The 22,448-nt window shown below is 48.4% G+C and overlaps 1 protein-coding gene across 27 annotated transcripts in view; it reads left to right on the plus strand.

Moving 5' to 3' along the window:
- LOC117206013 (voltage-dependent calcium channel type A subunit alpha-1) overlaps positions 1-22,448 on the plus strand; it is a 58,559-nt gene that overhangs the window by 6,680 nt on the left and 29,431 nt on the right. For 23 of the 27 annotated variants that reach the window (XR_004487327.1, XM_033444954.1, XM_033444955.1 and 20 more), the window contains exons 2-11: positions 10,814-10,928; positions 11,201-11,595; positions 15,549-15,652; positions 16,555-16,710; positions 16,885-17,105; positions 18,573-18,676; positions 19,496-19,611; positions 19,834-19,893; positions 19,994-20,086; positions 22,127-22,327. Coding sequence is in view for 26 of the 27 variants with exons in the window: in XM_033444934.1 (XP_033300825.1) it covers positions 10,814-10,928; positions 11,201-11,595; positions 15,549-15,652; positions 16,555-16,710; positions 16,885-17,105; positions 18,573-18,676; positions 19,496-19,611; positions 19,834-19,893; positions 19,994-20,086; positions 22,127-22,327 (1,565 nt within the window). In the remaining variant the exon portion in view is untranslated. Of the gene's footprint in view, positions 1-5,636; positions 5,894-10,813; positions 10,929-11,200; positions 11,596-12,435; positions 12,537-15,548; positions 15,653-16,554; positions 16,711-16,884; positions 17,106-18,572; positions 18,677-18,986; positions 19,103-19,495; positions 19,612-19,833; positions 19,894-19,993; positions 20,087-22,126; positions 22,328-22,448 lie in introns of those variants that run through there. The other 4 variants (XM_033444948.1, XM_033444936.1, XM_033444935.1 and 1 more) reach the window with 4 other exon arrangements.

Genomic DNA, 22,448 nt, shown 5'->3' on the forward strand with positions numbered 1-22,448 from the left:
AGGATTTGAAAAGCGCGATTCAGCGTTCCAGCGACGCGTCTGGTTTCCTGGAACGTGGACGGCACGCGTCGCGTTCCCGCGTCCAACGATTCGCTTTCGGTTCGGCGAAGCCGACTAGCCGCGCTTTCAATTAGACGAATCGCGATTCATCGAAGGCCAAGAGTCGTATCATTCGTGCTAGAATGTTATAGTTCAAGGATCCCGTTGTCTACATCGAATGGCCTCGCCATCTATTTATTCGAGTTGCATTCCCCAGCGTTTTCTAGAATTCATCGCGTAACGACAATGCGAATCGACGCGCTCGAAACGTTGGAATTTGTCTCGGGATCGAGGTAAAATCTTTGGTCGAGAATGCTGCGTTGCACGATCAAGTAGAAAGAGATCGATTCGGAGCAGACGCGTCCTGCCAAAAGCGGTACGAGAAGCCGATACGTTTGGAAGGTGCGGTAGAAAGGGCAGCGCTTGGCACGTCCGGTCTTTTAAGTAGTACAAGTACGTGCGTGGTCGGACTAGCGAGAACAGCTACGGAAACGAGTTTGGCACACGCGTTACCGTAAGTACCGACTTTGCGCTCGTAGTTTCTTTAATGGGTCGTTGGAATATTCAAACCTTCGCGAACATTATCATTTACAGCTTTCCCCGTTGCGATTGGCGAGATTTACAACGCAACGATAACGTTCCGCCAAGCCGAACGTCGCGAAATTTTAATAAAAAAAAGGGGAAAAAAGTGGCAACGTCCGTCGGGTTGATATCGAACATTCTCCGGTTACGGGTCCCTTGTACGTATAAAATTTTAGTTGAAAATATTTGAGATAGATTGGTAGGTCAACCGGTCAACTTCGAAGGGGAAAAGCGGCACGGTAAATCATCGGACTAGTTGTTTGACGCGCGCCAACTTCCCGGCGAAATCTAAATTCGATTTTCCAACTTTATCGCTGTGAAAACAAACTCGTAATCGTTTCCACGTCGAGATATTGCGCGGAATTTGCACGAGTACGTCGCGTTATCGCATCATCCATTGACTCGGCAAAAATTGTTTTTAGTCGCAGAAATTTCTAGGAATTATACGTGTAACCGAATTTGCATATTCTAATTAGCATCCCTCGGCGAACAGTGAACGGTCGGTTAATCGGTTCCCCTTATCAATGAATACGAGCTTCTTGGAACGGTTGTTTCACGGTCGCGTGTTTCGCTCATTCACTCGCGTCAGTCACCAAATCATCCGTTCGAATACGTGGAACGACCGTTGCCGCCTCGTGCTTTATTTTCCGATTCACGAAACCTTCCTTCGACCTCCCGCCACCTTCCTCCCGCCTCTTTCTTCCGCTGCGAGTCACGTAGGATTTCGCAATCCTCGAGCTGCCACGCGCGTTTCCCGCCGACCGCCGCGATACGCGTAGGAGGAAATTTCGAGAGGTAGCCAGCAACGTCACCTCTGTAATGCCTGTCTTTGGTTACGTGTCCTAGGTTCGATAGGAATCGAACGGCAACGTCTCGCCAACGTTCGGCTTTGCTGGACGAAAATAGGTCACTCGGGTCCTAGATACATAGGTATCGAAGTGGTTCGTCTTTGGTAGCTCCGTACGTATCGTCGATCAACGGCCGATTTTACCGATGTCCGCTCTAACCGAGGAATCGAGGGAGGACGAAGCGGCGGCTGATCTTCTCTGGAGCTCTAAAACGAAACGTATCCGCACTGGTTGGTGCAACTTCTTCGGAAATGGCGTGTGTGGCGAGGAGCGTGGGCGTGGGACGAGTCAGACGTCTGGCCATGACGTTGTTCCATCCCCTTCCCTTCTCTTTCTCTCGATTCCTCCTTCTCGGTCGCTGTTCGTCCGAAAGAGTTAAAATCATAGATGCGCGTCTCGCAGCAGCGTTTCGAGACGTTCTCGGGCGCCAGACGATCTCGCTCGTTTATAGCCGTCCCCTTTCGTCTCGACGTTACGAGCCACATAGTTATACGGCTTTATCCTCGGTCGTGACTGGTGCTCGAGCACTCGCCAATCTGGAGACACCCCTGCCAGGAACCCTCTTTCCCTTGCCCGAACGTTCGCTCGTCCTTCTTTCAGATTCTCATTCACTTTTTTCCATCGCCGTTGCTCGTCGTCGAATCGGCAAACCGTCGGCCACCGCGAACGATCCAAACATCGTCCTCGCTAGGAATTTTTGTGTCGCGCAAATCGAATTAATTCTGCGATCTGATCGGATCGACTCGCACACGTCGAGCAGAGAACAGTTTCGATCGACAGTTTCTCGACTGTTGACAAGTTTACGCGAAGGATTTCTTCGCGTTTGGGAGTCAGGCGAATGTTTGCAGGGCCAGCGATCGCGCCTCTCTTTCGCGCGTTTGCCCTGGGCTTGTCAGGGCTGTTTCGCGTTTCGACGTTTCTCGCCTCGGAAATCGTTTTCCGACTCGATATCACCGGCTGCGACATTCGATTTCATATGATTTATGGCATTCCACCGTGTAGTGTCAGTTAACCGGTCGTAAATTACCGCGACGATATCGATCTTTCGCGCGTAAATCAACTCGCATCATTTTCAAGTAGACGTGCAATTTGTTAAATCATTCGATGAAAATGAACGTTCGATTTTTCGTTACACTCGTTCGTAGCTTTCGATCTACGAAAGTACGTTCGAGGAACAAAGAATCGAATACTCCATGGGACGATCTAACGTCTAATTCGTCGTAAGAAACTGCCTCCGAGAGTCTTTAATTCGGTGTGTATCGGAGCGTAACGGTTTCTCTCGAGTGTCCTTTACGATCGCGAGCAGAAGTTTATCTTCGGGACGTGGCTATCGCAAGTTTGGAAAATCTCGAGGAAAATTTGAACGTTCGAAACGACGGCGGCTACAGTCGGAACGCGATTCGCGTTTTCGATCGACGCATCGCGGCGAAGCTAGAGTACGCGGTGTAATCGTTGCTGACCGACGAGCTACTCTAAAACGCATGCGTTTAGACGCAGACGATGCGTTTATAGCAGCGACGACGAATAAACGCGTTAAAACGAACTCGTGTATCCGCTTTCTTCGCCACCGTGGTCAATTTAATTTGCATGTTACTGCCACTTTTGCAAACGCTTGTTGCCTACGCTCTACACGCGTGAATTTCTATTTTCTTCGATAAAAAAATTGCTTCCTCGCGATCGACGATTCATCCGCGAATATTCGATATCCGTTTGCTACTCGAAATTTCGTCTTCTTCCACGATCGTGACATTTTTATCGTACTCGATAACAACGGCAGGATCATCGTCGATAATTTATTCTCGCCGCCCGAAATTTCGATTCTATCGGACGAGTGGCAAATTTCCGTTGCAATTAATAACATCGTCAGGTTAATACGAGAGTGATGTATATCGTAGGTATGTGACAAGAGTCGGCAGGAAGGTAGAGAAGTCGAGGGGATGCGGCTGCGATTAGGCAGTGCACGTAGATCGACGTACTCGCACACGAGGCACACGAGGTGCGCTCGTAAACGTACGCAGTGACATAACGCGCGATCGCAGAACAATTCGCCAGGGGTGGTGGTAGCGGCAGGGCAAGGGCGCGTTAGGGGAACGGAGGGGAAATGTCGAAACGAAACGGATACACGTATTCGTCGCACACGTGTACAGCTGACGTAACCCCGGTTTCTGGGGGCAAATAGACCGAAAGGTAATTTTACCGGGCTATGTAGGCGGTTATTATGGCTAGGTGGCTCTTTAACGCTGGCCTTCCCTCGCTTTCCAACACCCGTTTCTCACCGACGTCCGCCTGCGTTTACACGGGTTTAACGCGCAGACAATGCTATTAGCGCTATTTATGGTGCCTCAGCTTCGTATCAGGCTCCGTCCGCATTAGACCGTGGGTATTCCAATTGCGCTCCATCTCTCCGTCTCTCTCCTTTTTGTCCACCGGAGCGTAAATTTGGATAAAATCTGGCTTTGCCCGGTAACCGTGTTTTCGAAGGATCGGTATCGGCGAAGTTCCGAGATAATTTCGAGATTTCGCCGAGATTTCTATTAACGTTTTCGAATCGGACCTAACGACGTCGTCACGAGGCAGTCGTAATAGCGTCATCGATCTGTCCCTGTTTTTGCATCAGGCTAGTCGATGCATGTTCTTGGCGAACGATTCGGTAGGAATTCGCGTGGACGAAATACGGCGAAGTTAGAACCGACGCGAACTTCATCGCCGAGTAGTCGAGCAATCTACAGGCTGACGCAAAGTAGCAACGTATTGGTCGCTACGTTGGCAGCGATAGCTTCCGTTGACGAGAAGCTATCGCAACTACCGTTTCAGTGACGGTAGCGACGTCGCGCGACAGACACAGTCGTCCGTTGAATAAAGTCTGAATACGAGAGACGAGCCGAGAGACCGCGCGCAACCGGTGATTTCTATATCCTCGTTAAAAGAATCGATAACACCTGGCGTACTATCGATGGAGCAAGTATAGTATCCTTTGCGACATGGCAAAGTTTCGAGTCGAGGCGTCGAATAACGATTGACAGCAGCATTGACGTTCGACGTGTCTCTCCGCTTAACGTCGTGCAAATTTCATTTCCTATGGTAATTTCTCAAATAGAATGGTTTCCAGACGAACATCGAACGTTCTTCCTGTCGTTAATTTCGGCTTCCACGCGTCCTACTCGTCGCTACGCGTCCTACTCGTCGCTACGCGTTTGCAAATGGGATCTCGTCGTTGAACGAGGTGCTGGGAATTTCTTTCCTCTGGAAGTTTATCCGGTACACGTGACACAAAGTGTCGTAGCATCGGATAGGTGGCACCGCGTGACGCGTGTCCGTTGGCGAAAAGTCTTGGCACGCCGTGACCGGCTGATGCGATTACCGCGGTCGATCGAGTGCTGCCTGGAGCGCTTCGAATCGAATAATTAAGACGAACGTTATGCGGGGTGATCGCGTCGCTCGACGCCGAGCATAAGCGAACCGCTGCATCGAATTCCCCCGAATGCCGTTGCCCACGGCCGTACTACCTCGACCTAGATTTACGCACTCTAGCCACCGGTGTGCTGGGACGCTTGGACGTTCGTACAACCGCGACTGGCCCAACGACACCAGCTTTTTCGCGTTTACGAACACGTACGGTCGATCGGCGGATCGCATCGTCGAACCCTAAACGCCTAGACCCAATGTTACAGTCGCGTTCGTGTCGTTGTTTGGTTCTATGGACACGTTGCCTCGTCGGAGGTAGTTCGAAATTTCGAAAACGCAAAAAAGGAAAATAGCCGTAGACAGGCGCGGTGGTAGATCGGAAGGAGGTAGTAGGCAGAAGCCGGTTGACGGAAGAATCCTGCGAAAACGTAGAGAGCAGGCTGGAAGGTACGCGGCCGGTAGTGGCGGTCGTGATGGTCGTGGCTCGGTTGACGTCACCGGACAAAATGGCGGAGAGGTGACGTCACCAGGAACCCCCTCTCTCTAGGTGGCTCCGCAACGTCGCCGACTGTAGCCTCGATATCGCGGAGATGCCAGAGAATCGAGGTGTGTGTGTCGGAGAGAAAACGCGACGGGGAGAGAGAGAGTGAGAGAGAGAGAGAGTGAGAAAGAGTGAGAGAGAGAGAAAGAGAGAAAACGCGAGGACGGTGGAGGTGTCGAACGGGTGGGCGCCGTGATGCTCGCGTCACAGCGCTTTCGGTGCTCCGGTGCTTTTTGGCAAGATCGTTTCGCGCATTTAGAGGGCGACATTAGCCGGCTTTTCGGGTAACGATCGCGGTCGCAGCGCGGCACAGCTGGCTGCCGGGAGACGCCCCGGAGACGCGTTCTCGTGGAGAGCGACGATCGCAGCCTGTGAACGAGTCGGCGACGATGCTTCGACCGGTGCTCGTAATCCTAAGGATCGTACGATCGGCATTGGTAGCGTGCACGTGGTGGAAAAATACGGGACGAGGCAAAGGGTAGGTAGACGGACGTTGGCAGAGGTTGAAAGGTAGGAAGGTAAGCAGCAGACAGCAAGATGCCGGACACACAGGCGGCAGATATACTGCGCACGTGGCGCAGAGCGGCGATTCGGCTGCGCGCCAGCCCGAATCCCTGCGACCCAGGGTGGTGCGACCGGCGCACTCGAGCTGCTGCGATTCTTAGTCGGCCGCCAATTTCATCCCCCTCTATCTTCTCATCCCTCTTGCCTGTTTTCTCGCTCTCTCGCTCTTCCTTCGCCCTCTACCCTTTCTTCCGCTCGAATATATTCCTCTCGACCGTTCTCGGTTTAACGTTAACCTCTATTCGGGCTGCGCCTCGTACCGCGTGGGAGCTGCTTCAAGGATGAATCAGGACTCGAGCGCGATAACGCCTACCCCCCACCCGCATCGCGCTTATTCCATATCGCGTTTTTCCAACCCTCGACGATTCCTCCGTGATTTCTCCACGATTTACCTTTCTCTTTCTTCGGACGAGTCTCGTCGCGCTTCTTCCGCCCGAGACTCCGCTTTTCGAGAGTAATCGCGACTGGCACGAGAAATCGGGAAATCGAACGTTCGCGATACCTTGCTCTCGCGGATGTTTGACTTTCGCTCGTAAACGGCACGCCTGCGCCGATTAGTCGCGTTATAGATATATCGTGCGATATTACCGTGCTTGTTTCGAGAGCGTCGAGGCTAGGAAGTTTCTCGTTGCGTGCAAACCCGGTTGCTTAAAAAGCACGACACGGTTGATATGGTTGATAAACTTGGCCCTAATTCGCTCGACTTTCTTTTACGCGTTACCGAAAACGCGTCGTTACGCCGGGAATAACGCCCACCTATAACCATGATGTGTACTGCAACGGCTAGAACGTCGAGATCGTTGGTCCGTCGATCGTTTGTAGAAATTAAGGGTAACAGGGATAGTCTCTCGTATCAGTGGCTGACTAAACGACTTCGGGAAGGGTTAACGCGAGAATCATGCACACCGATACAACGATTTTCAAGGAGATCCGTTATAGCGCGGCGTCACGTCTTTCATATTGATTTCCCGAAAGATATTAATAACTCTCGAGAAGTATCGTCGATAACTGATGAGCCATAATAAACTTTTAAGTGCCGTCCCAGTTGCTACGAATAGACACTAATCTCGATGCTTCTCGACGCTGGAACGCTGTTCCGTCGACTAGGACGTCGGACGAGACGCCGCGACACGTTTGCTTTCTTTTATAGCGTCCAGATAATTGTTCGTTGCCCGAGAGCAGAGATTCAAAGGACCGATCATCGAAAATCGAAACGAACGAATATCGCGCACCTCGAACGTTTTCTCGCGATAGTTCGGGTCGGAAAATTCGATATCGCGCGTATTTATACCCGCAACGAGATGAAAAAAGTGGCCTTCTCTCACGACTGCTCCCTCGTTAGTTCACGATCTGGAATCGAAGGCCAATTATTTTTGCGTGCGCCTTCCTTGTCCCGTTCGCCGGTTCGCGAACGTTCCATCTTCTTCGGGCCGCGTAACCCGACCAGCTATTTTCACGTTCCTTCGCGAATTTTTCTAAAGTAAATTCGCGAGCTCTGCAAATTCGTCGGTTCGATCGGTAAGAGCCAAGGATGGTATTTGTGCAGCAAAAATACGCCGTTCCACCTTCCTTCGTTCCCACGTTTCTCCGTCCCGGTAAACATTTTACGACCTTTCGCATTTAAGAACCGCGACGTTCCCCTCCGTTCTCCTCGACAAACTGGACGACGTGATCAATCGGTTACGGTCAACCAGACTTTAGGTTTTGCGTCGCTGGTCCGACCGTACGTCGGCCAATTCGAGCCAACTACGATCCGCGGCGCCCGATATATTCGATCGATAGGATTTCAGCCTTTCGCGGGAAATCGTCCACGCCGAAACGATCTCGAGTTCGTTGATCCCGTTGGTAACGAGTCCGTCGACTTTGCCCCGCGTCGCTCGCAGAAACGATCGAATCGCGAACATTCGGACGACGTAGCGCGCTTGGGCATGCGCGAACGAAACGATCGAGATCGTCGGAAAGACGAACGCGTCGAAGAGAGAGAGAGAGAGAGAGAGAGAGGCGAAAGAGCCCTTGTATTAATTACCGCGAAGAAAAAACACGGGTGGCCGGCGACACGAGGGTTTGGCACGGATCTCGGTGCTCCGGATCGCGGCTCGGTAACCTGTAAAAAGTCCTTTTGGACGGCGTTGCCTAGCATAAATCGCGATTAACCTTCGTCACGGGTTTTTAACTCGGATTTTTAGCTCGACGACGCAAAGTTAATTCGTCCTCTCGCAATTTCGAACGGGAGAGCAGCATGGTGTCGCGACTCGTTCCTCGGCAATTTACCGAGAAATCTCGGGGATCCTCGGGTCAGCAACGATTTCTATGGTGAATCGCTCGGAGGCACGACGTTCCTCGGGCTCGATCGCCAGCCATTCGCAGAAGCGAAACCCGGTTGCTCGTGCAGAATCGGCCGTTAACCGAGGCCGGTTTGTTCGACGGAGAAAAGCGCGAACGATTTCGACTCGACACGCGTCCGATCGGTTAAATCCCGAAAGTCTTCGCCCGTGCGTAATCGGCGATAGGTTACACCTGTTGCTGGCGTAACGATCATCGAGGCGGCTCGAACGAGGACCGAGCGGTGTTAGGCGATGCGACGCGTCGTTCTCCGCCGTCGAACTGTTCGGAGGCGGACCGTGCTAGCTCATTTTCGAGAGTACTATCGATCTTACCGATATACGGGCTACGCTCTATCAATTATTCGCGCTTCGATTTCAATAATTCAGAGACGTTCCGTCGGGCCGAACGGACGAACGAACAGTCAATCTGACAGGGAGTCGCTTGCAATTCTAACGCGCTTCCTTCGCGTTTAACCAGCCTGTCCGAGGGACCTCGTACGGAGAGGAAAAGACGATTTTTGACGAGACGAGTTATTTCGATTTGCGCAAGACGGATTGGATTTCAAACGTAAACGGTCGAAAAGTCGACTTTCTGGTTCGAACGTGGTTAATTAAACGTTGACGCAACGAATGAGAGTATAACAGCGATGATTGCGTCGATAGGTAACGTTGTTATCGTTATTGCGACACCGTGGCTGACTGATAATGCCGTGTTGATGCGTTTCGCGTGTACGAGGTCGGCGTAGGTGGCAAATTACCGCTTGCATCGACAATGGACTTCGTATCTACGGCTTGATTAAATTAAATCGTTATTAATTGATCGACGAGATTGCGCGCGTCCTCTCGTTTCGATTACGCTGTTCCTGTACGCGTAGAGCGTAGATTTGAGAAACGCCGAGGACATTGGGATTTTTAGATCCCGAGAAATCGTGGAAAACACGTGCCGGATGCCGGTCTCGTGGAATTTCAAGTCGTCGCAATCAGACGACGTTCGTAGTTTGCGTTGATCGAACGGTTCGAGCAACGGTTGTATCGACGAATCAATTGCACCGATTCGGTGAGTTGAAACGCGTTTACGCGATGTATCGTTTCGCACAGTTTCACCAACTGTCGTAGTCTCTGCCGTATCACGAATCATCGTAAAGGATATAACCTAACAAACACGAAGATGGTACCCCGCTGGGGGTAGCCAGCCACATGATAATCAAACAACTAAAAAATTCTACCAAATGTCCAAATTGGACAAATTGTGAATGTGAAATATTAAACAAAAAAAAAAAAAAAAAAAAAAAGAAACGAATCACGCAAAGACGTCTTGATCGACGAAGGTAAATCGCGAACCGAGTTACAAAGGGATACGACCGAACGAATTCGATGTCGGATGTTAAAACGGCGAAACGTGGATACCATTTTTTAAAGGGCAAACTCGTCGTCGTTAGAAATTTTGCATTGTTCGATCACTCTCGTTGTAGAACGAAGGACATCGAAGGCATTCTCGAGTTCCAGCGTTGTCGGAAGAACTTAAGGAGCACTTTAGCGGGTTCGCAGGAACATCCCCGGTGTGACTACCGTCGGTCCAGAATATATTTTTTCGCGCGTTGTGCAAATTCAGCAGCCAATCCTACTTTTCCTAGAATCGGTGAATTGAGAGAGGAAAGGTTGGCTAATCGAAATGCTTCTCTTATGGGTATCTGTTAGGTATCGTCGGAGAAACGTTGGATCGCCACAGAGGAACGATATCGACGGTAAACGATCTGCTCGCGGTTCGACGCAACAAGGAGTCGATCGTCCTGTTCGTAAACGAGCTAGATCTCGTTAAGGATGGAAACGCTGATCGCGGCTGAATAGAGAGAATCAAGGCTCGATGAATAGAACGTAATCTGGCAACGAGGCTAGCCAGCTACGTATCGAGCTAGAAGGCACGCAGCACGCGACAAAATGCACGGATGTCCTATGCGGTATCCTTGTCGCGAGTTATTGCATTACCGGCTACCTTGATTGCACTTTCCTACGAGTAGAAGCCACGCACGTGGCAGGCTTCTAGCTGCAAAAGTCTCGGCTAATGTAGTTAATTAGCCCCAGCGGCGTATTATATGCTCGCGCTGGCCATTAACGACCTCTCTGGCGAAACACTTGGCAACTACCATCCGACCAGGCGATTCTTATCCTCCGAAAAATAATCACGCTCTGTACGTATATTGCTGGCGTATTTGATCGCGTCGCAATGCCTCGGTAGCGTGACTTTGCATTTCTTATCTCGACAGGCGGAATCTCTCGCCGAAATTGCTCGATCGAATGTCGCGTATCACGAAAGTCGAACGCGATCGCGTCCGCTTCTCGCGGTCGCGTATTCGTTTCCGTGTTTGCCGGTGACACGCCGTGAACTACAAGTTTGCAAAATCGATGGTATCCTCTGGTGGCAAGGTGTGCCGTCACATACGCGTGCCCGATAACAGCATACCGTGAGTTTCGCTCGCTGGCTAACACCTTTTATCTTGCGTGATTTGCAGGTTGGCAGCGCAAGAGGCGGCACAAAGGGACCCTGGATACGCGAGTCAGTACAGGAGAAGGCCGAGGTTGGCCGGACTGAGTGGTCTCGGTGACTGGACTAGCTTTGGAGGGGAGGTAAGAGGCGAACTCGGAAAATCTACGTGCCAGTTTCTTTGCTTCGCCGCGGGGGGATCGGGTTATCCCTGGGCATTCGCCCCCCCGAGGGCAGGTATCGTCCGTTTTGCTTGTTCGTGTCGTAGCGAGGAAACATTCGGTTTCTCGGGGATAAGCGGTCGTTATCGATCGGAAAAGAATCGCGTTCGGTTTATAGAGTATCGAGGAGGGATACAGATGGTAAGAAACGGGGGGTAGGATGAGATTAAACGGAAGGAAAACGTTGTAAACAGGTACCTGGTCTGGTGGACATGGCGCCAGGCCGGGATCAGGGCGGAGGGGCGGGTGGCGGTGGGGCAGGTGGCAAGGGCACTACGTCGTTGTTCATCCTGTCGGAGGATAACTGCATCAGGAAGCATACTCGCTTCATAATCGAATGGCCGCCCTTCGAGTACGCCGTCCTGCTCACCATCATCGCCAATTGCGTAGTCCTCGCCCTCGAGGAGCACCTGCCGAAGCAGGACAAAACCATACTCGCGCAGAAGCTCGAGGCCACGGAAATCTACTTCCTCGGGATCTTCTGCGTCGAGGCGAGCCTCAAGATCCTCGCCCTTGGCTTCGTCCTCCACCGTGGCTCCTATCTGCGCAACATCTGGAACATCATGGATTTCTTCGTCGTGGTGACCGGGTGAGCGAATCGTTTTCTATTATTCTACTCTAACGATACTCTCCCCTTTCTTCTCCGGGACGATCTTTGACAACGGGAGATCTCGCTTTTCCGTATTCCGTCGCTCTCGGTTCGAGTTCGAAAGCCTCGTCGATCGATTTCCGCGCGTGCGAGAAAGAGAGAGAGAGAGAGAGAGATGTAAAACAGCCGAGGAATACGGAAAACAGGGACCATCCTTAGTTAAAATTCGCGAAAGCTCATCGCTCGAGTTTTACGTACTTTCGTTTCCTTCTACTTTTCTCGTTACTTTGTTTCATCGCGAGCTCGCTCATCATTTCATTCTCCATCCCCCCCGTGTTCTTCTACTCCGTGCAAACGAACGAGCGCATTCTTGCTCTTTCCACTTTTTTCCATCCTCCGCTGTCTCTTTGTCTCTCTGTTCGTCGTTGGACGCTTCGTCCCGTAAGAAAACGCACGGAGAGGAAAACAGTGGACGAGGAGAATGGTCTCGTACTTGGTCAGGCTTTGATCGAATTTCCAGCGCGTTCCGTTTCGATGATTTCGCGTTAAACGACCACCTCTCTTATCCCTCCGATTACGCTCGCCTCGAGGAGCCCTGTTTACGGAGAAAGCCTTTCTTCGCGCGTCGTTCGCCGCGTCCTACGCATTTCGATTTCCTAGCCGACGATCGATTCGACGTCGAAGTGAGAAACGTTTACGCGCGAACGAATACTCGCTTGAAATTCAACGACGACGCGACGAAAGGATCTTTCTCCGCATTGATTTAAGATTTAAGGAGATCGCACGTCGATCGGTTTTTTTCGGCCGAGCAGATAGATTCTAGAGTAATCCTTGGATTAGGTCGATGACCGTGTTCGCCGAAACAAACGTGGACGTCGACCTGCGTATGCTACGTTCCTTCAGGGTCCTCAGACCGCTAAAGCTGGTTTCGAAAATTCCAAGTGAGTCAGTCACAGTTCTGCGAAACGGCAAACGATACAAACGCCATAAGTAACAGTACAGAGTGCAGTAACAGAGAACAGTCGAGCAGCAGATTGATAACTAACTAACTAACTAACTAACTAACTAACTAATCCCCCGTTGTTCCTGGCAGTTTGTGTGCGTTCGACTAGTCTCCTTAGTTTTATATACGTTTCATCTTTCTATAACAGATTTATTAGTTTCTATCCTTTTAGTTTCCTTCTTTAGTTCTCCCGATTATTTATACACGTTTTTTCACGTCGTTTAAGCGTTCCGTTTTTTATCGTTGATTGACCACCACTTAGAGGCTATGGGTGTATTAGAAACAGTTGATTGACGCTAGATGATCGTTGGCAGTTTGATGATCGATATTAATTGAACATAATATCTATATATATATATATTCTGTGTCCACGTGGTTTGCGTAATTCGAGTGTCTTATACGTTATACATATATATATATATCTATGCGTATTATTGATATTCTACTGTCTCTATAGAGGACTTGCGTGAATTAGTCGCTAGTGTTATATTGCGTTACTATTTGCTCTATATCTTCTGTCGTTATGTTCAGTTTTGTGCACAAGTTATTCGTACATTTAGAGAGTTTCAAAGTCGACAAATTAGACACGTACATACGCACACGCATACACACACGCACGCGCACACACAGACACAGACACACACACACACACACACACACACAAGCACGCACGGACACGCACGCACACACTTGCGTAACACACGAAGCGTACGGTGCGAATATACCGGCGCGTCGAGTCATCGACGAAATCTTTGACTTTTCATTAGGGAAGGAAAAGTTATCGGACGTGCGGTGAATTTTCGTTGCCGCGATGCGCTACGAGTATCTTTAATTCGCCGTTCGAACTTTTTTTCGTATTCTGCTCACGTAGCGTCTACCACGACAGGTGTATCGAAAATTTCGAGAAAATATTTCGCTCGCACACGACGCGATAATAAACGCCCGAAGACGAACGAACGACCGAAGCAAATTCGATTTAATCGGTGTAAACGGTCTCGCCGACGTTTCGATGCTCGTTGGACAGCGTACGGATTATATATACGTTAGACTTCTTTCGACTCGAAACTTGTCGCGTAACGCGGAATACGCACGCGTATACTTGATACACGTACACACGCAAAAAAATGAACACGAAACTACTGGCCTGCAGGTGTCTCTATATTTAGCAAACTCTATCTTTAGTCACAGTCACTGATTGATAGAATTGACTATACGTTGGTAAATAGGTACATGTTCTAGAACAGTAACGTATTCGAGCAAGCTCGTGTTTGCTAGAGAGTGGTACCTTTAGACATCCTCGAGAGACCGAGTCATAGTCCTACACAGACTTTTAGACTTCGACCGAGATATCCTCTCTCTTGTCTGCTTTCCCTTCGATCACGGTCCTCGAAATTTCTCTTCCCCACGATTACTCCGCAACACGAATCATAGCGTGCGAACGAATTCGGACTCCTCTTACCAAAAAGAAAAAGAGAAAAAGAAAAAAAAAAGAAAAAGAAAAAAAGAAAAAAAGATACCAGGATGCAAATTCAACGTTCGAGAATGAAATCAATTTTTCTTCCACGCTGACCAAGATTCTGCGATGATTCGACGAAGATTTCACGAAGATTTTACGAAGAATGCAAACTCTGCAGTATGGGAAATCTTCCTATTTCGCTTCTAATTTATAGACATTCCCAATTAGCGGTGTATTTTAGGGCCCGAGCAATCCCAGCTATATTTAGGACGCCAACGCTATCGACGATCCGTCGTGGTCGTTTCGAACGATAAAAGCAGAACGAAATAAGCGGATGATTAAACGAAACGATCCGTCGATATTTTTGCGATCGACAGAGAACAGGGGTAAAAGCTTTGTACGACGAACGAGTTGAACGACCGCGACGGATGTTACGTTTATTATCTTCGTGGAACTAGAGTTATAGTTAGCAGAGGATTGTATTCAACGGCATCTAGAATTAGAATCTCGCGTGAGTAACTTAATAAGAATTTCCTCTCTATCCAAGCGTCGAAATCCTCCTGATAAAAGAAATCATTAAACGTTTAATCTCTTAGCGTAGTTGCTCCATCCCGTCGAATCGTTAACCCGTCTCCATGCTTTCGATATTAAGCCGAATTGATCGAACTTGGAAACCGTTTTCTCCGCCTTTCGCGATTATAGTTTAAAGGGTGATCCAACGATGCGCTAATTCGATAAGCTAATCCGACGCTGTGAGAATCGAGAGTCGAGCTTTTTGTCTTTGAATTCGACCGTGTACGTACGATCGAGGTGCGCGAGGGGTTGACTTTCACGTTCAGTCGCCATCGATCGCGGCACATACGCGGAAATACGCGACGAGTTAAAAGTTTTATTATTCGCGCCTTCGCTCAAAAGTCCTAGGGCTTCGAAAGTTATTGTATTTGCTTGAACATTGGAAAAAGGTGGAAAGTAGCGCGATACGTTGATAAGTTTATCGAAAGATTTAAACGAAAGATCGCGTTGTATTATCCGTTGTTTATATTTAACGTTATCGATGGTACAATTATTAACGATAGAAGATGTCTCCTAGTACTTTTGAGCGTATATCGGATCCGCTTATCAGCACGCAATTTAGTCATAGTCGGCATAGACGTAGTAAGAAACGGTAAAGAACGGTCGCGTTTAAAGTCGCCACTCGTAGAATTTCATCCCCTGTCCGGCCGACCTACATAGTTTGGAAAGGCTATAGAGAACGTACGTTGAGATAAAATTGATTTCGTGCGGTATATATTGTAAAGAAGAAAAAGAAGCGAAGATATATCGGTCCCCGACGAGCTTCACCCCGATTAGACATTCTCCCATTTTCCCATCGGTTAGGTCATAGAACGCTAGTTACCACATAGTTGTGTAGCTTAAGTACTTAAGTAGCGTGAGTATTAGTGTAATAGAGTAGAAAGTAGTAAAGTGTGGCGGGGTGTGTGTGTTTTGGGGCAGGTTCATCACGGCGTTCTCGCAAGGCATAGAACTGGATATGGATCTGCGCACGTTGCGTGCGATACGCGTGTTGCGACCGCTCAAACTTGTCTCCGGCATACCGAGTGAGTAGCGTTTCAATACAATCGGCCATGAAAATCCAGCCGAATCGAACGAAACGGCCTCTCCGTCATTCTTCCTTTTTTTCTCTATTCTTTATTTTTTTTTTCTTTTTTTTTTCTTAAATTGTCACTCGCTCGTCAAATGTTTTGGCGCTTTTCGAACGATCAGTTCGCTTTCGAGTCGCTATTGAAAATAATTTCCAGCCACGAAGAAAATTAAAGTATATCGCACGTTCGATTCCGTTCGGTATACGGAGCGAGCAAATTTTTTTCTTAGAAGAGAAAACGCGAAAACACGAGGCTCGGTGCTCGAGGAACGCGCATTCTGATTTCCCTCTGCCTCTGCAATTCGGATACTTCGGGGATCGATCGGATCTTCGATTCTTCGAAACGTTTCCATTGATCGATAGCTGCTACGTAGATCCGATTACGAGCGAACCGACGACTAAACGTTTCAGACATAAAGCTCGTAGTTCAGTTGTAGTATTAACGTTATTTGCAAGTATATATTTTTATATCTATATATCTACACGTAGATGCCTTGCAACGTTAGAACGACTATTTTGTTTTACGTAGCACCACCCAAATAGCTATATCTTTTGAGAGTTGTATGCTGTGTCCATGTAACAAGAACGAAGTATCTCAATTGTTTAGCCGCTGTGGATCCTCGTATCGATAATACAAACGCCTTTGTTTGAACATGATAGTCGAGCGTTGATTTCGTTTCGGGAGCTTCGCTTCGGGAAAAAAAGAAAAGAAAAAAGAAAAGACAGTACGGCACGCACGCTTCCCCGAGCAGCGAGGAAAAGTAAAGAGACGCGAAACGAGTAAAAAGAGAGTAAATAAACGCTTGGAGGGCGCGGTGGTTGGGCCTGAATTACTCCTGTCGAATTTCTTTCAAACAGGTCTCCAGGTGGTGCTCAAGTCTATTATCAAGGCAATGGCGCCGCTTCTGCAGATCGGTCTGCTGGTGCTCTTCGCCATCGTGATATTCGCCATCATCGGGCTCGAATTCTATTCGGGAACCCTGCATAAAACGTGTTACAGCATCAGGGATATCAGTGAGTAAACCGTGTCGAGAGAAGCGTTTCTTTTCTTTCGTTACCGATACGTTCGGAAAACAAGAGCCGGAGAGAGAAAGCGATCCGTCCAAGTACTAGAATCGTTGACGAATGGAAAGGATGGAAGGAAAGAACGAAGGAGAACCGATCGGTCTGACGTTCATTCTGTTGTAGATGTAATCGTGAAGGAGGGCGAACAGGCGAGCCCGTGTAACACGGACAACAAATCCGAGGCGCCATTCGGGGCCCACGTGTGCGACGCGAACATCTCGACGTGCATGGATCACTGGGAGGGACCAAACTTCGGCATCACCAGCTTCGACAACATCGGATTCGCCATGCTCACTGTCTTCCAGTGCATCACTATGGAGGGCTGGACTGCCATATTGTACTGGGTAAAGCAAGAGATATGTCCCTCAGTGTTAAGAACTCTCTGTCTCTTTCTCTCTCTGTTTCCTATATACGTACGTTTCTCTGTTGCGTGTCGTCACGTCGCGCACGTATCCCGAGTCAACGCGTATCAAACTTTCTCCGTCTTCGCGTTTCCCCGTTCCACGTCCAGTCGACTCCCTTTGTTTCCCTGTGTTCGCATCCGTCGTTCGTTTTTGCCAAATTTCTCTCCTTCGGTTCGAAATCGACCGCACAACGAACGCTTGGTTTCGCCAAGGGGAAAAGCGACCTGGCGTTGCGAGTGGTCGTCGATTCGACGAGAGTACGTTCCATTCTCTCTGTCGTCTCACTTACCTACCGTATACACGTATACCTTTCTTCCATTGCTTGCCGTCGTTCGCTACTTTTAATACGTCTGTTGAAATTTCTAAATGTGATCGTATATTTTTACATCCCTTCGTAACCGTCCTTCTACCTCGTCCGATCGTCCCTTGTCTGTGTGTCCGTGTTTATTTCTCACCCCCTTCTTTTCACTTTATATCTGTGTCTGTGCCCTATGACGTCTCGCTTCCGCCCGTTTCATTCTTGTTCGTCGGAACCGAAGAGAAATGCTTGCAGATGTTTTACAGCTAACACTGACCTACATGTTCACCTTGCTCAGTATAACACTGTCAGTTTCAGCCCTCTTTGCAAATCTTGGTGTTAATTGCATTTCTTTTTGTAAGCTTCGTACTCTGCGCTACCGGAACTCGAAGAACTTCGAACCACGCGATCCTCCGTCAGAGGATCTTGAATTTCTTCGATTCGGTTCCGCGCACAACGATCGATATCTTTCATTTCTCGGTACGATGGAAATTCCTTGTCTATTTTTTTTTATTTTTTTATTTTTTTTTTTTTTTTTTTGGCAAATCGTATCTTACAAATAATACATGCCTGTTGTATGAGAAATGGCACTGCGATATCCATGAAACTGTTGACCGTTGTCTCTTTGTATAGTGTTAATATGTTCTCTCTTCTTTCTTTATTTTTTTTTTTTTTTTTTTCGTTTTCTAATCACTGTCACCTTAAGTGTTGTGTGTAATCGACTAGTCGTGTTACTCGCGATTCGTAACGCTGCACGATGAGCGTACGGATCGACGAGCGTGTACCTTGAGTTTCATTCTTACAACTTGAAACGAAATTGGCCTTCGCGACGAGGGAAATTGGTGCTGTTTCTTGCAAGGAAGAGTTAAAAACGAAAGCTTCGATTCTTGAGAGATAGATTCCCAGCGGGACGAGAACAATTGAGAAAGGGAAAGGTGGGAGGGGGGGGGGGAGAGGAACGAAGGGTTAAGTGTCTCGATGTTTGTACGTCGTATGCCAACTGTTTGGTTTCGATCATCGCGATCGATGCGCGTGACAGCTGCGTGGAATCGGTGACTCGCGCTCGCACACGTAACGTGGGCTTCACGTGGCTCTGGTCAAATTTGCAGACAAACGACGCTCTTGGCAGCACGTACAACTGGATTTACTTTATACCATTGATCGTCCTTGGCTCGTTCTTCATGCTGAACTTAGTTCTCGGTGTCCTGAGCGGGTGAGTATCTTCATTTTCGATTATCGCGATCCTCGTTCACGTTCTGTCTCTCTGATTTACCAATTTGCCGGATCTTTACGAATTTTACGAACGCGTAACGAATCCACGGTGAACGTTGAAACGTTATTTGCGTCCTTACCGAACTACGTAAAAGAGGACCTTGGTACTTGCGCGTCGAAGAAACGTGTCTCGTGGATTCGTCGCGTCGACGAGAATTCGTTTATTCGAAGTACGAACGGCTCGACGACTCGGGTCAGGCCGTCGCGGTTCCAACGAAGAACGGCCGATTACGTTTCTTTCTGTTCGTCAGGGAGTTTTCGAACGAAAGAACACGCGTCGAGAGGCGGGCGGCTTATCAGAAAACAAAGAGAAAGCGTCTATTCACGACTGCGTTCAGTGCCTACTTAAAATGGATCACTCAAGCAGGTTTCGAAACGATCGATCTTTCCTTAAGTTCGTCGCGCTAGCCGTTTACTCGCTGGGCGAGTAGGCGAGTCGCCGGTAGCAGTAGTAGAGCCAGAGTAACGCGTCGTCGCGCTAATCACCTACCGCTAGTAGTACAACCTGTAGTTGTTCGCCCCGGTAGACGCCGCGTCGCGGCCAATACGATACGCGTTGCGTAAAACGTCTCGAATCGCCCCGTTTATAGAATCCTCGCTAGATCCGCTCGCTAGGTTAGAGTATACTCGGCGACAACCCGGATATTCGCTGGCTAAAGTAACGCGCTTAAAGAAAGAAAAGAGGAAAGGCGTATTTATGTGGAAACGATCCCCTGTCGCCCCATGTAACGCTGCTCTATCATCTTTGTAACGCTTGTAGAGAGTTTGCGAAGGAGAGGGAAAAGGTGGAGAACAGGCAGTCCTTCCTGAAATTGCGAAGACAGCAGCAGCTCGAGCATGAACTGTACTGTTACCTGAATTGGATCTGCAAAGCAGGTTAGAAAGTCAACATGCCAGCTACATCGTTTATCGATCTTGCACCCTTTACGGCTAACGTCTTTTTTAGGCTCTAAACTCTCGTAGCTTTTGTCCTTTTTGTATCGGTCATTTTACGCATCGTCTAACGATGGGTCGATCCTTTTTCGTTCGACCGAGTTCGCTTTCGTCTTCTTCGTGTGTTCCACCGTATAGAGAGTAAATATACGTTGTTATTTGTAGAGGAGGTAATACTCGCGGAAGAAAGGACCACGGAAGAGGAGAAGAAGCACATATTAGAAGGTAGGTGGCTGGGTCTCGTTGCGAGTTTCTCCCGGTCGACGAGAACGTTAAGGCGTATCGAGCGAGTGACAGAGGAGAAAAAATGTACGTATGTTTGCAGGAAGGAAAAGAGCCGAGGCGAAAAAGAAGAAGCTTGGCAAGAGCAAAAGCACGGACACGGAGGAAGAGGAAGGTGACGACGACCAGGACGACGGTGAGTTGTATTTTTCCCGCTCGACCTTACTTCTAACGCGACATTATCTTTGATTCCTCTTCGATCGAAGATCGAAACGTCGATAATCTTTGAAACGATTCGGTCTCTAACGAAGGATCTCGCATTGACCTTCGGTAAACCGACCGTCGTTCGTGCGTCGTTCGTAATCGGATGGAAGACGTTAAAGAATATTTTTACGTCTTACGATCATTCCCTGTTCGCATTGGGGAGAGAGCGTCGTTTCGAAACGTTCGCTCGCTTTCTCTTTCATTTCCAAGTCTCCCTCGGCGTTACTTTCTATTTTGCATATTCGTGTTCATCGGCGTTGCAATCGACGCGTTAATAAACCAAAGTCGGATGGTCTCACGAGTAATAAGTTTACTGTCCACGATCGAACGAACGAACGAACGAACGAAGAAGAAAGGCAGAAGTTGGCGCGAGCGAGAATTGCTCGTGGGACGATCTGACGTTCCTTCTGATTTCTGTTTCGCATCCGATAAAGAGCGACACTTTAATTCCCTCGACCACGGCGACGAACATTCTAGACACACGCTATCAGATGCTCCTCTTGTTTCAGTGCCTAAGAAAAAACTGAAAGGTAACTACAACCAGACAGTGTTACGATTCGCAAAGAGCAACGTAAACGAGGCTGTATTCGTAACTTGTTTTCGTATCTGTTTCCTCTGTGTTTTTCCTTTCAAAGGTTCTTTCGTTTCACCTGTGACGCACGCGACCAACCGCATCGGTACTCGCAACACGCACATACGCCCACTCATGTACACACGTAGATCAACGAGATCGCGATCGTTGGAGATTTTTGCACGTGCTGAGCGCGAAACGCGAATTCGAACGTGATTCTGACGACACGTGGACGGGCGAATCGTTTCCGAGACGTATAATCGACTTTACGTCGTTGCATATCTCGCATCTTCGCACCGAAGAATTACCGTCGCGCAGTTAAAGTACATACATATCCATATACGGCAGCGGGAAAAGACAGCGCGACAAAGCGAGCGTAATCATCGTAATTGCGAAGAAACTCAAACGTATGTAGGAGCGAGTCGGGTTCCAGTCGTCTTCGAAATTCTCAACACTCGGAAATTACGACACACTACTCGGTGAATCGAGACGTTTTATCTTCCTTTTTCTAGGAATTGCTTCTGTTGGCTGGTGTAATTGTGTATACTTGTATCTATGTATATTTATACTTAACGATCAGCCTGGGACATTCGCGAGAATCGCCGATACCCGTCGTTCTTTCCCTTCGTTGACGAGTATTTCACGTTTCATCGATATCGACAAAACGACGAGTGGCGAATGTGCCAGGCGAACGTGTATCCACGTGGTCTAGGTACGTCCAGCAGTGGAGGAGTACCGATATCGATGTTTTAGTAGTGTACGGCGAGAAATCTGTTTGACGAAATAGAACGCCGTAAGAAACTGGTTAAGTGGTAGCGTTCGACATCTAGTCGTAGATTAGCTTCACGCATCGTCGATCACGAATAGATAGAAACAGCCGCTTGTGTTTAGAGTAATCTCTAGAATAGATGTGTCTCTGTCCGCTATATATCCGTCCGCTAAATAATCGAAGAACGAGAGAAAAAAAGGAAAGAGTAAAAGACAAAGATAAACAGGATCTTCCAGACGAACTTGGTAGAACCTATTATCAGCGAGAGTTATGGAAGAAAGTTTCTGGAATCGGATCGCGATATCGAATACATCACCGAGTGCCGACAAACTTCTGGCGTTCTGCGATGCAACATTTTTCCGGGAAGAAATTCGTTGTATCGCATTACGATATATATTATCGGGAAAGCGTTGGTTAAATAAAGCGTTGGTTGGATAAATTCGTTGGAAAAATTACTCGATATCTTTGTTGTAGCAAACAAAAAAAAAAAGAAAAAAAAGAAAAAGAAAAAAAAGAAAAAGAAAAAATTGAAAAAGAAAAGACGACAGGCACGAGGAAAATCGGTGGAGCGGTATCGAAGAGATACGAGTATGGTGAAATTATTGTTAAAACGATCGATGTACGGTTTATAGGGTTTTCGAGGGCTTCCTCGACGAAAGAAAAGGGACCTTGCAAGCAGTTTTGGCTGGCCGAGAGAAGATTCAGGTACTGGATACGAAAGTCCGTAAAATCGCAAAAGTTCTACTGGTTCGTCATCGTTCTTGTGTTCTTCAACACCGTCTGCGTAGCCGTGGAGCATTACGGCCAGCCGCAATGGCTGACCGATTTCCTCTGTAAGTAAACAATTCCGGCAGATCCAAACGATCAGTGCAGGGTAATCTTTTCGTCGAGTAGTTAACTCAGCGACAGTGCCGCCAATTACACACTCTCGCTATCTTTAGTACAGTATAATAT

Source organism: Bombus bifarius, unplaced genomic scaffold (genome assembly GCF_011952205.1).
Source record: "Bombus bifarius isolate JDL3187 unplaced genomic scaffold, Bbif_JDL3187 scf7180000007996, whole genome shotgun sequence".
Taxonomy (NCBI): domain Eukaryota; kingdom Metazoa; phylum Arthropoda; class Insecta; order Hymenoptera; family Apidae; genus Bombus; species Bombus bifarius.